This window comes from Medicago truncatula, chromosome 4 (genome assembly GCF_003473485.1).
Source record: "Medicago truncatula cultivar Jemalong A17 chromosome 4, MtrunA17r5.0-ANR, whole genome shotgun sequence".
In the NCBI taxonomy this organism is placed as follows: domain Eukaryota; kingdom Viridiplantae; phylum Streptophyta; class Magnoliopsida; order Fabales; family Fabaceae; genus Medicago; species Medicago truncatula.
In genome coordinates, this window is record NC_053045.1 from 32,160,978 (window position 1) to 32,177,017 (window position 16,040).

Below are 16,040 nucleotides of genomic sequence, written 5' to 3' on the forward strand. Positions count from 1 at the left end.
AGATCACATCAAAGCCAGAAAACCTTAAGTTCAAGGTGATGACAAAATCTGATCCTAAGAGTCAAAAGATTAAAATTCTGAAAAGATCAGAACCTGTTCATCAGAATCTGATTAAACCAGAATCTAAAATCCCAAAACAAAAGGATCAGAAGAACAAAGCAGCTACTACTTCTGAGAAAACAATACCAAAAGGTGTCAAACCTAAAGTATTGAATGATCAGAAGCCACTCAGCATTCACCCTCAATGTATGCTTGTGTGCAAGATTTCAATCAGATCCTAGAGAATCTCATTTAACTGCAGTTAAGAGAATCTTCAGGTATCTGAAAGGAACAACTAATCTTGGACTCCTGTATAGGAAATCCCTAGATTATAAGTTGATTGGATTCTGTGATGCTGATTATGCTGGTGATAGGATTGAAAGAAAATCAACCAGTGGAAATTGTCAATTCCTGGGAGAGAATCTGATATCCTGGGCAAGCAAAAGACAAGCAACTATTGCTATGTCTACAGCAGAAGCAGAATACATTTCAGCTGCAAGTTGTTGCACATAACTACTTTGGATGAAACATCAGTTGCAAGACTATCAGATCAATGCTAACAGTATTCCCATTTATTGTGATAATACTGCTGCTATTTGTTTGTCAAAGAATCCAATTCTACATTCAAGAGCCAAGCATATTGAAATCAAACACCATTTTATCAGAGACTATGTTCAAAAAGGGATTTTAGATATACAATTCATTGATACTGAACATCAATGGGCTGATATATTTACAAAACCTTTATCTGTTGAAAGATTTGATTTTATTAAGAAAAATTTGAACATGCATTTTGTATCTGATTGAAAAATTGCTTGCCTCTGAATAAGAAGTTTGGTTCTGAAGTTTATTCAGAAGCATTTGGTCCATCAGAAGCTCTTAACTGAGGTTCTGAGGAAAATGTGCTTCTGAAGATGACGTCAGCACTAAAACTTCAGAAGTAGTATTCTTTGCTTCTGAATAGCATGGTTAGTGGGAACGGTGGTAGTTACTTTATGTAACAGCTGTCCCATTACCCAAAAGGTAGTTTTCTGAAGAGTCTCTGACGTGGTCTATTTGTATTGGAGTATAACAAAAAGGGCAATGATGTTTTATTTGCTTTTTAACATACTAACACGCGCCCCCAATTTGTCATTAATGCTGTGTTTGTTTGTCTCTTCTGAATTGTAAACGTTTTACTTAAAAACACTAAGTCAATTCACACACTTCTCACTTCACAACAAACACTTTCTATTTTCTTCTCAACCCTCTGCGAAAGTAAGCGCATTCACTCTTCCTCTCAAAACACCGTAGAACCCTAAAACTCCTTCAAATCAATGGAAAGCTCAAGTTCTGCTGGTGGTTCATCATCAAATATGGAAATAGATACTCCAGCATATGAGATCAAAGGAAGAACTATGTCTATTGAGGAATGGGAGTTAATCATTCAAGCGGAAAATCCAGTGGATTTCGCTTCTCTAACTCACCATGGGTGCGACTTGGTAAGATTCTACAAGAAGCGGAAGTTGATGGGTTACTTCAGTCTTCTCAATGGTCCAACTTATGAAGTTCTGGTCAGACAATTCTGGGTAAGGGCTTCAATCTTTGACATTGAAGCTGCTAGACAGGAAGAAGCTCAACTGATTCTGGTTGATCCTACTCTAAAGGGAAAAACCAGAGAAGAAATGGGTCTACTCTCCTTCACCGGTACAGAGATCAGGTCAAATGTCATGGGTATTCCTGTAACCATAAATGAGCAGGTTATTGCTCAAGCCATGGGAAGGGATACCTCTGGCAAATACTTTGGAGAAGAAATTCCTAATCCAAGAACCAGCTCTTGGAAGGAAATTGTCAATGAGACCATCTATGGGTCTAAGGTTGCTCAACCTTACAGCACTTTGAGCATTGAGAAGAAGTTGCTGCTGAAGATTCAGAATGAAAATATCTTTCCCAAAGGTGGAGGAAGTGATCAACCATCACTTGGTCACAAGGTTTTTCTGCATCACACCATCACTCAAGAAACCACGATGAATGTTCCAAAGTACATGTTCAAATACATGATCAAGGAACTAAAGAAGAGTCAGATGGAGAACAGGAAATTTGTTCCTTATGGAAGGTTGCTCTCTGTAATCTTTCAAGAAGGAGGAATTCTAAGTGCATTGAAGGATGTGGGCATCTATGATAACCAGAAGCTGGGAGCAGTAACTGGGAAGATAATCAATGCATCAACACTTGTGAAGATGAAGTTGATTCCAGCAAATGCTCACAAGAAACTAGATTCTGATATGCATGAATCTGATGCAATATCTGATCTAGTCACTCATCACATCCCCATCTGCAAGAAGGATCCCCTGGATGTGCAAAGGGCCTACATCTTGGACTTCTACAAAACCTACAAAAAGAAGATCAGCTTGAAAGATGTCCCTGAAGAGATGTATGGTGGTGATCTGCCTGTGGCCAAAGGCAGAAAGTCTAAGAAGAAGCAGATCACCAAGGAAGAATACCTTGCTGAAGATGCTACTGAGAAGGGTGCTCAGAAGCATCAGAAAGCCAAGAAGGAAAAATCAACTCTATCCACTATTCAAGAGGAAGTGGAGAACCTAGATGAAGTCCCTATCATCAGAAAAAGGACAAGGAATGCTCAAGAAACTGCAGAACAGCTTGCTTCTGAACAACCTGCTTCTGAACAAGCTGCATCTGAAGAGCCTCAGAGTCCTAAAAAGAAAAGAGAAGCTGCTCTTAAATCCATCAAAAGGAAGAGATCTTCAAGGAATCTGAAGACAGCTGAAGGACGAAGGGCAGAAATGTTGGAAGAACTGGAAGAAAACTGGGATGAAGACTCAAGCCCCAAGAAGGCAAAAAGGACTATAACTTCTGAGACTATAGTCATGCCCAGTTTTAAAGCTTCTGAAGAATTAAAGCAATATGCTAGGGAGTATTCTGCATCCAAGATAGCAGAAAGGAAAAGGATGAAGGAATTGTATGAGAAGGAAAGGGATGAGCGTCTCAAGGCTGCAGGGTATGTGCCTACTCCTGACATTGCTGCTTTAGCTTCTGAGTTAGAGCAAGAAACAGTTCAGTATGGAGCAACTCTGCTTTCTCAAGCCTTGAAGAATAAGCAAGCTTCAGGAGCAACTTCATCAGAACCAGCTTCAAAAGCTCCAGAAGCAGTTCATCCAGAAGCTCAATCTTCAGGTAATTCATCCAAACCTGACATCTATACTCAGATTCCTTCTCTACCCTCTTCACCCTCTTCATCATCCACAGAATCAGATGACCAACCCCTTAGCCAACACATAGACAAACTTCTAAAAATCAAACCTACCAAACTAACAGAATTTGGAACACTTGACTATGAGAGAACTCAAATAGAATTTTCCAAAAATAGGATTAAACTGTGTGAGAAATTCAATTTGCCTACTACTCATCCACTATATCCAGATATTCCAGAACCTGTTAGTGTACAACAACCTGAACCCAACCAAGAACCTAACCAAACTCCACAAAAAGCCTCTGAAGTAGTTTCAGAAGCAACTACTTCAGAAATCCCCCAACAACAAGAATCCTCAACCATTCACAATTTAGAAAAACACTTAGGTGGTGAAATGCAACCTACACCTACAAAGGCCTATAAGACAGTCCCTGGAAAGACTGTGTTAGAAAACCAACAAACAGAAACCATCCCTGAGCAAACTGTTCCTGAGCAAACTGTTCCTGAACAAGATGCTTCTGAACAAGTTGCTTCTGACCATCAATCAACAGAACCAGAACAACAACCAGAACCACCAATAATTGACCTAACTTCTTCTGACCAACAAACAGCCTCTGACCAACCCTCCACATCTCATACAACTCAATCTGAACCTTCAACCATCCCTGACTCTATCCTTGAATCTGAGTATATAGATGAACAGCTAATCAGGCTTAGTGATGAGATTCAGACACTGATTCTTCGCAGAACAGTTCCTGTACCTCCTATTCACTATCTTGATCAATGGATGGATCTGAAAAAGAGTTTTGATGACCTGCTGGATAAGCTAAGCTCTAAGTGTGTCTCATCTCACTCTGTCATGCTGCAAAAGATGTTGGATGATATGCATGAAGCAGCTAGAGTGAAAGAGCTGAATTACGTGCCTCTGCTGGACATCACTCCTTTCTATCCAGAAGAAGAGTACATCACAAGGGCTGCAAGAATTCATGCTGGGTATAAAAGAAGAATGAGGGAAAAGGATGAGCTACTCAAGAAGAAGGATGAGCAAATCAAGTATCTTTTGGAACAGATGTACAAGCAAGCCCAACCTTAGTTGCACACCCATTTATTCTTTGCTTGTATCTTTGTTCTAAGTACTTTAGTTGCACTGCATTTGTATCTCAACTTTTCTATATATATATATATATATATTATCATTGTTTCTGCATCTTGTGCTTTTTCACCTTCAATATGTTTTACAAGCTTTAACTCTGATGATATTTACTGTTTTTAATGCTGCTTGCTCTGAAATACTATTTTTAAAGGTTATATGTTTATTCTTTTGTTTTGTTTTGCTCTGATACTCTTTCTTTTGTTTTTATTCTTTTTATTGATGACAAAAGGGGGAGTAAATGTATAGTATTTTAAGGCACTGAGCCCCACTATAACCTCTTCTAAATTTTTAATACTTCTGATTTTATTTTTATGAGTATTTTATTGAAATTTAATTAATAAGAATAGAACTCAGGGGGAGCTTACAAACCTCACCTTAAAAGATCTATTAGACTCAGGGGGAGCTTACAAACCTCTATCCCAGTGGTCAACTTATTAATTAGATCAACAACAATTGAACATTTTAAATACTATTGTTTGTCATCATCAAAAAGGGGGAGATTGTTGGAACAAAATGTGTTTCACAATGAACCTTATTAAGTTTTGATGATAACAAAGTATTAAAAATTGTCAATTGGTTATTACTAATAATTGTTCAAGTGTACAGGACCAAAGGCTACTCAAGTTATTTCAATAGGTCTTGGAAGAACAATGGAAAGAAAAAGAAATTCTGAGCATCTGAAGAAAACTGCTCCTTAAGCTGAAGTGCTTCTGAAGTGATGACGTCATCAGAAGCAGAAGGTCATCAGAAGCAAAAGTTTTCATCAGAAGCAATATCTTCACCAGAAGCTACGTTTGATCCTTTAATCAAACTGAAGATTCAAAGTAGCTGATTCTCAATTCAGTCTTATCAAAGAAGAACGAAGAATTGAAAGGGAGGTATCAACGGATATATGGATAGCACTGAGCACTTGTCTCTCGTTAATAGAGTTGACAAAGTACAAGTGTACAACCACTACCTCCACTACTCTGTTTTCTGTCTACGCTACAAGACAAAACAACAACCATGCCTGCAGAATTTGTACACTCAAGATGGGAATGAATTTGAAGCTTATTCTTCAAAGGACTACACCCAAATCAGGCAAAGGATCACTGGTGGATAATCAAAGGATTTCAAACGACTCTTTAGACGTGCTGATTATCTCAACGTCTCTTTCACGCCTCTATATAAAGGAGTGAAGACTTGAAGATTGTAGAGAGATATACATAAGTTCAAAAGCGCCAAAACTCTGTCAATTTGATTCTACAAAGCACACTGAATTTCTGCACTGATTTGATACATCTTAGAAATTCAAAGTCTAGAGTCTTTACTGTATTGTATTGTGAACACCACTGATTGTATATCAAGTGTTCAACTCAAACTCAATTCTCTGTATTTTTGTTTGATTAGAAGTCTCTTGCCTGCGTGCTTGAGCATTAGAAGTCTCTTGCTTAGTGCTTGAGCATTGGAAGACTCTTGCGTGTGTGCTTGAGCATTTTTTTTGTGAAGTCTCATACTTAGAAAGTATTGAGCAGTTGTAATCTTTGTGATTATAGTGAAATCTCCTTGGAAGTGCAAGGGGGACTGGACTACTTCCGTATTGTGGAAGGAACCAGGATAACTGCTTGTGTCTTTGTCTTTCTTTTCTCTGCTCTGTTCTTTTCCGCTGCAATCTGACTCTGATCATTTCATCAGAAGCAATCAAACTGCTTCTGAAGTTTTATCAGAAGAAGTTTTTTTTTTAAGAGAAAAAGAAAACACAATTCAACCCCCCCCCCCTTCTTGTGTTTTTCACCTTCAATAACAACTTCACAGATCATCATTAATATCATATATATTCCTCATTACTATCCCAAGGTTCAACTCATAACAACTCGTGCGACAAAGATCGCATTTAACCTAAACAAGGCATTCTGTAATACTAGTGCTCGCGAGGCGAGAGCCTCTGCTCGCCATGGCGAGTTCAGTCAGATTCTCCAAAGTTTCATTCTAAGTCTTTCCAGGTTCAATCTCATCCTACATTCTTTCATAATCAATATTAGACATGTTCAGGCACTCAAAGACATCTAAGGTTCAACTCAAAAGTCAAAATCACGAAATCTTGCATGCTCTCTGATCGAGCTCGCGAGGCGAGTTCAACTGCTCGCTATGGCGAGCTGCAACGTGCAACTCGCGAGGCGAGGAAAGGTTGCTCGCGTGGCGAACGATGAAGTTCATCACTCGCCGTGGCGAGGATCATAGCTCGGGAGGCGAGCGATGAATGTCGCTACGGGCAGAAGTGCAGTTTTGCCTAAAAATCATCAACTCTCATGGTTTTAAGCCTAATCTCGATTCCAAAATTCATCATAATCATTATCTAAGGTCTAGGAATAATTTCTACATCATTCTAACAAGTTTTCATCGATTAATCATCAATTCTATCAATTTGACCTAATTTCCGATTCCTCTTAAACTCATCCTAATTCATGTTAAATGTAACCGTTGATTCACAAACTTAATAGAATTGCAAAGTTAGTCTCACCCTTACCTTAAAGAATGAAAATCGCAGCCTCTAGGTCTTCTCCCTCTTCTCTTGGCTTTCTCTCCCTTTTTCCAAAACTGGTCGTACGTTATGTTTTTTTCTTTCTAAACTAGGTCTCTCCTATTTATATAAATCCTTAACCTACTTATTTTTCTCTTAAATCCAAATCTTAATATTCCATTCTAATATATTTCTATAACAAATAACAAATATATCTCTAAAACAAATCATATATATTTCTACAACAAATCATGTGTATTTCTACAACAAATAACATATATTTCTACAACAAATCATGTATTTCTAAACCAAATAACATACATATTTCTAAATCAAATAACATATATATATTTCTAAATCAAATAACATATATATATATATATATATATATATATATATATATATATATTTCTAAATCAAATAACATATATATTTCTAAATCAAATAACATATATATATTTCTAAATCAAATAGCATATATATTATACTAATAAATACCAACATATAACATAACAAAATATCACTTATCAAAATAAATCATATAAATCACACAAATCATATAAGTATATTCTAAACTCATTAAAATAATCAAATAATTAAAGAGGGCGTTACACCCATATCCGTTGAAATTTGTGGGTAATTACTCAAGTTCAGGCCCAAACCTAACAATGCGGGTATTTACCCATCTATCGTGAGTATTTTTTGTAGATACCCATTGGACTTGGGTCCAATTTTCATCCCTAATTATGAATGAGAAACAAAACAAGAGTATCTAGGATGCATAAATACGAAGCTGAAGTATAAATACGAAGAGGCATTTCTAAAGCTTTAAGACCATCCCTAATGGGGATCTCAAATTTGAAGACTCGATTTCTATTAGGCACCCTTACAGAGGATAATTTTTTTTGGGTACTTATATGACCCAAGGTCTCAGAGAAGCACCTCGTTATTAAGCGGGACTCATACTTTTTTAATATTAAAAAATTAAAATGTAATAATGTAAAGTTATTGATAGTTGATTAGTAGAATCCATTCAAAATATTTGTGTGAGATATTAAGTTTGATGGATTAAGTTTTTATTGGGTATTACTTTTAAAAAATTATAAACAAGTGATATGTACACGTGATGCTCATTTAAGACTAAAAAATTGAATGTCTCCATTATTGATGCTCTAGTAGCGGCATTCAGGGGAATTCTCGTGTAGAACAAAGTTAGTAGGATGTTTATACTTGTTTCCATATTTCTCTAACTACCTACGAGTTCTTTATCAAGAAATAAGCGTTAACCTCAGCATTTTGGGGTATGCATGGCAAACCACATATTTGATTTTGTAGCATTTTTTCAAAAATTAATGGTCCGTTTGAATTGATTTATTTTTGAGTTTTTTTAAGAGATAATTTTTAGTTTACGTAAAATAGTTAATGCAATTAAATAAATTTTTATGTGTTATTTCAAAAGTTTGTTAAGATAATTTATGAAAAAACAACTTACGAATTCAACTTGTTAAAAATATTTTCTTTAATAAGAACTTATGAATTAATATAAAAGTTTTTTTATTTGCATAAGTTATATTTTCATAACCTAAAAAATAAGAAAATCCGAACGGCCCCAATTCAAGTACCTTATAGCTTAAAATTTATAGTTTATCCATTTTGATCTCAATTTTACCTTGTAGCCTTAATTGAAAAAAATATTATTAAATACAACTTTTGCTATTTCATATTCATAAGCTGTTTCAACCGGTAATTTTATCAAACACTATAAATTCAACCAACTATCTTATCCTTTATAAGCTAGCTTATCAACTATCCTCTATAAGTTCATTCAGTAAAAGCTCGCTTATTAGTTATTGTCTATTTTTTTACCAAACACAACCTTGATGATCTTATCATTTATATGTCGGTGCTGATGTTATAATGAGATATATTTATAAATTTACCTTGGCATAGATTTTGATGTTGGTTTCTGCCATTGTAAACTCTGCACTTTTTTCTCCTTCATCGATGTTTTATTCCCTTGGTCTTCCTTGGTAAAATTTTTAAATTACACAAAATTGACTCCACCAATCATCATAAACAACGAAAACATACATATATAAACAAAAATAACAACAATGAGAATGATAAACAATGTCTTATTTTCCCAAACCCATTTGTATATATTTACCGCTTCATATTATCTCTTTCTATAGGTAATGTCTAAATTTAGCCAATTGTTAGATCGTCACAATTTAAGCTTATAATTTAAAACTAACTAAGCCCTACTTCTTAACTATTTTTAGTACCCCTCTTAAACGAGTGAGTTCCTTGGCCAAAGCTAAACACAACAACTTGAACAAACTTTCAAACCTCGAACAATCACGAACAAATTTAACCTATATTATCACTTTCTCACACCATTATTCTCCAATATAAAAACCAAGCAAACTTCTTGCTTCTTATCATCCCTCTCTTCTCAATTAGTATTATAATTAATTTAAAAACAAGTATATATAGAATCATGGCTTGTCATCAAGTAAACAACTCCGTCTTTTGGTGTTTTATTTTACTTGTTGGTATCCTCACATTTTTTACAACGAATGCTAGTTCTACCGAGAAAACAAAGATAGAAGACAAGGAAATGAATGTGATTGATCAATGTTGGAGATTCAATCCTGAATGGAGGAAACATCGACAACAACTTGCCGTTTGCTCAGTGGGATATGTAGGGAAAATGACAAACGTAAGGACTTAATCCATTATAAAGTTACCGATCCTAGTGACCACCCTTTAAATTCAACACCTGGAACCTTGAGATATGGAGCATCTAAGATTCAAGGCAAAGTTTGGATCACATTCAAAAGGAACATGAACATTAAGCTTGTGAGACCCCTTCTCATCAGTAGTTTCACCACCATTGACGGTCGAGGCGTCGATGTCCACATTGCAGATAATGCGTGCTTGATGATATATAAGGTAATAACTAATGATAAGCTAAAAATAACCAAATAGTATTGAATTTGAAATCAAAATTATAGATGAAATAAATGGACAATTAGAATGTCTCCCAGTCCCAGAATGCAGCGTTGTGGAAAACAAATCCATGTAAAAAAAAGCGCTACCAACGCTCGCCTAGTTAAAAAAAATTGATATACCATTATATACTTGAATATTAGGTAAAAACATGAAACGAATACATTTTGATTTTATTTTATCGTCTCAAAAACTTATACAACATTAAAATTTGAGATAAATTCTATCATTTTTCTCTAAATTTTGTCAATAATTTCTTTTTCATTCAAGTTTGTACAATCAATATTATAGTTAATTTCATTTTATTCTTTTAATATTTCAATCAGAGTCTACTACTTTCTAACTTATAATGACATGTTTGTTATCTGTTATTAGGCAACCAACATAATCATCCACGGAATTAGGGTTCATCATTGTCGACCTCAAGCTCCTGGAATGGTGATGGGTCCCGATGGAAAGATAATTTCATTAGGTCAAGTTGATGGAGATGCAATCAGATTGGTTTCTGCTTCAAAAATTTGGATCGATCATAACACACTTTATGATTGTCAAGATGGTCTTTTAGACGTTACACGAGGTTCAACTGATATAACGATCTCCAACAATTGGTTTAGAGAGCAAAATAAAGTTATGCTTCTTGGTCACGACGATGGATTTGTGAGAGACAAAAACATGAAAGTCACTGTTGTATACAACTATTTTGGACCTAATTGCCACCAGCGCATGCCTAGGTAATTTATGATTGCAAAAATATTAGTTTTTTTTATACAATAGACAAATTTAAAAATAAAAAACATTTCCAAATATATTAATAAGTTTTATCATTCATTTAAAAAAAATTACAGAATTCGTCATGGATATGCACATGTTGCAAATAATATGTACATGGGATGGGTTCAATATGCAATAGGTGGAAGTATGGAACCAAGCCTTAAAAGCCAATCAAACCTCTTCATAGCACCTGTAACAGGGAAAAAGGAGGTAATTATTTCAAGCAATTAATACGCCAATCTTTTATGATTGCTTCGCTCATAATATGAGTACAATGTGCTAAATTAAATAAATAATTGGTGTAGGTGACATGGAGAAAAAGTAGTAATAGAATTGGAGATACGTGGGAATTTTATTCAGTTGGGGACGCTTTTGAAAATGGAGCATCCTTCATGGAAACAAAAGGTGGACAAGTGACAAAATCGAATTATAGCCCTAAACAAAATTTTAAAGTTGTCGATGCCAAATATATAAGATCATTGACAAGTTCATCCGGCGTGTTACAATGCAGTAAAACCTCAGCTCAATATGCTGAGTTAAAATTCGTAAAGAAAATTTGTTTCACTCTCGTGATTTTAATATCTGAGAGATTAATTTTTACTATCTACTTATGAAGATCTTAAAAAAAAAAAAAAAGATACAATAGAGAGACTTCAACAAAGTGGAGTGTGAGATTCCATAGATCCCCCCACCCCAATTTATTATTTTTAAGTAGAAAACAATGTTGATCTTGTAACATACCTTGTGGTAGAAATAAGATTTAATATATGATTCATAAATAGAAAATAAAATTACACTAATGAGGATGACCTTTGATATCAACATGCGTAGTAGTACAATGTATAATGTCTCAATACAAATTGAATGTGGAGTTCGTTTGGGAAGGATAAACTACTGCACTTATTAACAAATTTAGAAAATGAATCAATAATCATTTAAGCGTAAAATTAAATTAATGACATTAATCATAGTAATTGAAGTAAAGTTTTAATTTAAGGATAAAATTCAAATAATCACAACAGATAAACCTCGACTAATTGGGCATGCGATTCAAATTAATAAAATAATTGAAGAAATTTTTTGAGTTTTTCTAATTACACCCTGTTTAATTCTGGTTGTACCCCAAAATGACAAAATTACCCTTCCATAAAATTTAATTTTCAAAAAGCATCTTCCTTTTTTCTTGGTTACACCCTAAAATCTCTCTTCAGTTTAAGTAGGTCATGTAAACTTAATTTGTAGGTCATGTAAACTGAGTTTAAGTGTACATACTTAAACTCAGTTTAAGTAGGTCATGTAAACCGAGTTTAAGTGTACATTTAAAAATTCAACTTTGTTCAATGATTCTACGTAATCTCAGTTTAAGTATGTACATGAAAACTTATTTTAAGTAGGTCATGTAAACTAAGTTTAAGTGTACATACTTAAACTCAGTTTAAGTAGATCATGTAAACTTAGTTTAAGTAGCTCATGTAAACTGAGTTTAAGTATACATACTTAAACTATACTTAAACCGAGTTTAAGTATGCACATGTAAACTTAGTTTAAGTAGGTCATGTAAACTGAGTTTAAGTGTACATACTTAAACTCAGTTTAAGTAGGTTATGTAAACTAAGTTTAAGTAGATTATGTAAACTAAGTTTACATGAACCTACTTAAACTGAATTTAAGTTAACCTCAACAATGTAAACCTGAAACTATCGTACAATGCAGTTGAACAAGAAGAAGAAAATTGAAACCAGCGTTATTGAAAAAGAAGAAAAAATTCGATTATTTATATGCAATCGAGTATGAATGAAAGATGTTTTGGTTCACTCTCTAATCTTTCATAGAGATTAATTGAACATCAGAATTGTTTGATCGTTGGTGGGTGAAAGAGAGTGGAATTTTAGAGCGACGATGAATGAAATCAAGATTTTAAGAAAATTTATATAAAAGGACAATTTTGGTATTATCAAAAACTTTTTTAAAAAATTGGGTATAACCAAAAATATATAGGGTGTGAATAGAAAAACTCAAATTTTTTTCCTCAGTCTATTGGAACTCTATTTTTTTATTATAGAAAATAGTGTAATGAGCATGTACATTTATTTAAATTTAGTGTGTGTTTGGTTCTGAGGTGTGTAGAATTGATTCTGACAGAATTGATTCTGAAAGAATTGATTTTGACAGAATTGATTCTGACAGAATTGATTTATGTTTGGATGCAATAATGCAGAATTGATTAAACAGAATGATTGTTGTTTGGATAGTTTTGATCAAAATTACTTTTGAATGTATAATTACCAAAATAGACATAGTTAAATACAAATAAATAGAAATTACTAAATTAAGATAATTAAGTGCAATATAGTCCTAAAATATAAGGTATTACAATACTAACATCATGAAAATAAAAATTACAAATAGATAATAGAATTTAAAGTGCAATAGAGTATTAAAATATTATTACAAAACTAACATAATGTGTATTATAGTACTAAAATATTGATATAATAATTTAAAGTACAATACTAATTATTTTGCCTGTGCTCAATAATTTCATTGCGGATTATGTTTCGAACGCGATCCATCTCTGACGACGAAACTACATTTAAAACTTGTGATTGATCCAAGTTAGATGAGCTATCATCATGATGAATGATTGTGCTTTCATCTTCATAAACATTAAAATCCATATCATTTTCTGCATTCCTTCGGATAAAGTTGTGTATAGCCATTGTTGCGACAACTATTTGAACTTGAGTCTCAAATTTAAACTTAGGCATTCGACGTAGGATTGCAAATCTGTTCTTCCATACCCCAAAAGTTCTTTCTATTGTGCACCTTAAACTAGAGTGATAATAATTAAATACTTCATTATGATTTGCGAATCCGTTAGAACGCCTAAATTCAGGAAGATGATATCGTTCACATCTATATGGACCAATGTACCCTATTGGTGTTGGATAGCCAGAATCTACCAAATAATACTTACCTAGAAAGAAAGAAAAAATATATTTAAACTTTAGTCAAATATAACAAATCATTTGTAGTAATATTAAATAACAAACCTGGCGGAGGGTGTGGAAAATTAAGGTTCGCATTTGTCAAAGCCTGGTCAAAAACACGAGCATCATGAGCAGTACCTTCCCAACCAGCTAATACAAAAGTGAAGCACATGTTCCAATCACATACAGCCATTATATTTTGTGTAGCATATCCCTTTCTTCCAATAAACTTTGTTTGCTCACTTCCACTAACTACACATGACACATGTGTACCATCAATTGCTCCTATAGCATTCTTAAAAAATGGCCAATATCGTGGATCATTTTTTATTTTGGAATGACAATCACGAAACATAGGATCTTCGGGTTTAATATATTTCATAGACAACTTAAGGACGACATGAAGCACTTGATGAAAATGTCTACTTACAGTCTCACCCGAGTGTTGAAACCTTTCTTGAATCATTCTATTACCTACCCCGTGGCCAACAGCAACTAAAAACATTGCAACCATTTCTTCAACCGTCATTCGATTAGATGACTTTAAACCAAGCTTAACTAATTCAGTGCACAATAGATTAAATACATGTTTTTCCATTCGAAACATCTCATAACAACGAGTGGGATTACCTTGCAATATTTCTTGAACCCAGGAATGACCCGTTAGCTCACTAGTTCGACAAGGTTCTTTGCATAAATGGTTTACTGCATACTCACCAACTAGTGCAGCCACAAAAATAGCTTTTTGGAAAATGTCATCATCTTCTTCATCATCTTCGTCTCTAGTGTGGTCGGATTGCTCATTCCAATTGTCCATTTCTACCTATCTATAGATGCATATTGAAGAACATGATGAGGGTTTTGTTGTTGAGTTGCTGGATATTGTTTGTGATATGTTTCAAAAAACACTTTTACCCTTTATTGATCACACATACCTTGAGGGTAAAAAATCAAGAGTATTCGTATGTGAGAAGAAAATAATCTCAAAAAACACTTTTACACTTTATTGATCACACTTTGTTATTTATACACACATATTGTTAATTAGTTTCGCATTGAACAAACAAACTGATACAAACTTCATGCTAAAATACAGAAAAACAGCAAAAAACAAGTAAACCAGTACCAAATTACCCACAAAAAAACACTAATTTCTAAGAGACATTTTATCAAACACATACAATGCAGCAATATTTTTCCTTTGTATAAATTAATAAGAGGTACTAATTTATGGAACCAAACAAATTTTATAAGCATTGCAACAAAGAAAAAAGTGTGATTTTGGTACAACAAGTAAGCAAATAAAAGTTAAAATCACTCAAAAATGACAAATTACCTTGTTGTTGTTGTTATCTTTTGAGCAGAATTTTTTCTTCTTGTTGTTCTCTTCACCACAATTTTTCCTTGTAGGAGATGATGTTGTTATATAAGCTGATGGTAATAAATTTTTGGATTAAATTTGGGAAGGGTGGTTGAATTATGGTTGAGAAAAGTGGACTGTGAAGGGGGAATGGAATTAATAGAATTGAGAGTTAAGACTGCAGAAAATAAATGTTATTCTCTTCACCAACATTTATTTTAATAAGACTGCAGAAAGAAAAAATTCGGTTGGAGAAGGGTTAGAAAAATTAATGAGGACAGGGATGGAATTAATAGAATTGAGGGTGTAGAATTGATTCTAGGAAAGTAAGAAGCTAGGAATTGTAGCTTCAACTAGAATTGCTTTTGGAGGATAAAAGCTATTTTGAAAAGCCAAACCAAACATGTTAAATATTGCAGAATTGCTTTTGAAATGCTCCAGAATTGATTCTGGCTTTGCAAAAGCCAAACCAAACAGAGGCTTAATCTTGTAGCATAATTTGGAAGATTTCATAACTTTCATTTGATGCATTTATACTCTATTGCTATATAAAACAAGTGAAGCATTCATTTTTTTATTATAAGAAATGGAATTTAATTACAAAATCAAACGAGACAAACTAGCCTCTCTTACATCATCTTCTAGAGTACGTTTAAAACTATGAGGAAAAACATCAAACACAATACAATTAAAATGTAAGGAAGAGTGTCTGAGATTTGCAAATAGGTCAGCACGCTAATTAGCAGCGCGATACACATGGCAGGCTGAAGTGTCCCATCCAGGGAGGGGGGAAGAGAGACCGACCGCCTCTTGAAGAAAAGGTTGATTGAACGCATTTGGAATCGCAAGAAAGTGTAAAAAATTGATGGTGGTATTACAAGGAGCATGATGATGTCACTTTATATAGTTTATGAAGGGGAACAAATTTAAATCCCCTATTATTTTCATTACCTAACTCGTAGACAGAAATGAAGGGGAACAAATTTAAATCCCCAGTATTCCAAAACACCCTACCCTCCCTTTTG

General features: G+C 34.0%; 1 protein-coding gene and 1 pseudogene across 1 annotated transcript; one reads left to right on the plus strand and one right to left on the minus strand.

Moving 5' to 3' along the window:
• The first annotated feature begins 9,502 nt into the window (after positions 1-9,502).
• LOC11414429 (probable pectate lyase 8) lies at positions 9,503-11,279 on the plus strand (annotated as a pseudogene).
• A 1,796-nt stretch (positions 11,280-13,075) lies between these two features.
• LOC112421215 (uncharacterized) lies at positions 13,076-15,270 on the minus strand. The gene is made up of 3 exons (XM_024781849.2): positions 14,992-15,270; positions 13,719-14,590; positions 13,076-13,642 (listed from the first exon to the last, which is right to left on the minus strand). The coding sequence occupies exons 2-3, from the start codon at positions 14,470-14,472 to the stop codon at positions 13,179-13,181; spliced, it is 1,218 nt and encodes a 405-aa protein (XP_024637617.1). The 5' UTR covers positions 14,473-14,590; positions 14,992-15,270; the 3' UTR covers positions 13,076-13,178.
• Positions 15,271-16,040: the final 770 nt, after the last annotated feature.

Coding starts and splice junctions, on each gene's coding strand:
- LOC112421215 (XM_024781849.2), bottom strand. CDS start 14,472: ATGGACAATTGGAATGAGCAATCCGACCACACTAGAGACGAAGATGAT. Junction 13,643..13,718: donor TTTTCCACACCCTCCGCCAG/GTTTGTTATTTA, acceptor CTTTCTTTCTAG/GTAAGTATTATTTGGTAGAT.